Raw genomic sequence first — 1,211 nt, 5'->3', positions numbered from 1 at the left:
CAGCACCAGGGTAACTATGGCAACCCCGGGTGCGGTCAAAACGAGGAGAACGGAAGATTTCGAGAGAGAAGCGCACATACCTCAACAACTAGCAAAAGCCACACCCGCCGGGATGGACACGTACCCCAGAGGCGTGATGATGGCCACGCCCCGCGGTCGGAAGAGGCCCATAGCCACGCATCCTAGAGACAGGATGGTAAGGTGGCCATGCAGCGCGAGATAGATGATTTGAAGAGAAAGCTACGCCGTGCACGGTGAAGACTGTCCGAACCCAACCCTGACCTGCCCTCTGACGACGAAAGTGATGATGAATACAGGTAAAGGTCAAGAACACCCCCGAGTGAGACTTTCTCTCTCGAGGATGAGCGCTACTAGAGGCGTAAGCATGACAACCCAACTCCCAGGGGCTTAGGGAGTGACGCCATGAGCAAGGCACTGGATCGGCTCTCCAAGTCACCCTTCACGCGTCTTATAGAGGAGGCAATGCTCCCTCGGCGGTTCCAACAGCCAACCTTCATTGTTTACAACGGCAAAACGAACCCAATACAGCATGTGAGCCAGTTCAACCAGATGATGGCTGTCCATTCTAAGAACGAGGCGCTGATGTGCAAAGTCTTCTCATCCAGCTTGGGACCTGTGGCAATGAGGCGGTTCAACAGCCTAAGGGCGAATTCCATAAACTCGTACAGACAGCTGACCCAGGCTTTTGGTTCCTGTTTTGTCACGAATAGCAAACCTCCTCGGTCCATGAGCACGTTACTGTCCCTATTCATGCATGACGGGGAGACTCTCAAGGCTTACTCGGACAAGTATTGGGAGGTTTACAATGACCTGGAAGGCAAGTATGACGATGTCGCCATCAATACATTCAAGAACGGACTACCAATGGGGCACGGCCTGAGGAAGTCCTTAACTGGTAAGCCCGCCACCAGCGTGCGGCAGTTGATGGATCGGATCGATAAATACAAGCGGGTAGAGGAAGATCTACTGTAGGATAAGGGGAAGGAGAAGGTTATCCCTCAGGAGAGGAGGGATTTCAGGTCGGACCGGTATAGCAACGCCCATCCGAGGAGGGATTTTGCAGGATAATCTGGAGCGACCAATGCCCAGGCTGTCAGCGATGTGTTTCGAGAACCAGTACGTAGGGTGCTGGAAAAGATAAAGAACGAACCATACTTCAGGTGGCCGAATAGGATGGCTGGGGAACCTGA

The 1,211-nt window shown here is 53.3% G+C and overlaps 1 protein-coding gene across 1 annotated transcript; it reads left to right on the top strand.

Moving 5' to 3' along the window:
• Window positions 1–423: 423 nt before the first annotated feature.
• Window positions 424–993, top strand: LOC112037957 (uncharacterized). Its single transcript, XM_024070769.1, has one exon. It carries the CDS (start codon window positions 424–426, stop codon window positions 991–993), a length of 570 nt encoding a protein of 189 aa, XP_023926537.1.
• Window positions 994–1,211: the final 218 nt, after the last annotated feature.

Source organism: Quercus suber, unplaced genomic scaffold (assembly GCF_002906115.3).
Source record: "Quercus suber isolate HL8 unplaced genomic scaffold, Cork oak 2.0 scaffold_13, whole genome shotgun sequence".
Classification (NCBI taxonomy): domain Eukaryota; kingdom Viridiplantae; phylum Streptophyta; class Magnoliopsida; order Fagales; family Fagaceae; genus Quercus; species Quercus suber.
This window is presented reverse-complemented; position numbering and strand designations above follow the sequence as displayed.

Excerpts from the sequence above, each read along its gene's own strand:
- LOC112037957 (XM_024070769.1), top strand. The coding sequence starts at position 424 with ATGAGCAAGGCACTGGATCGGCTCTCCAAGTCACCCTTCACGCGTCTT.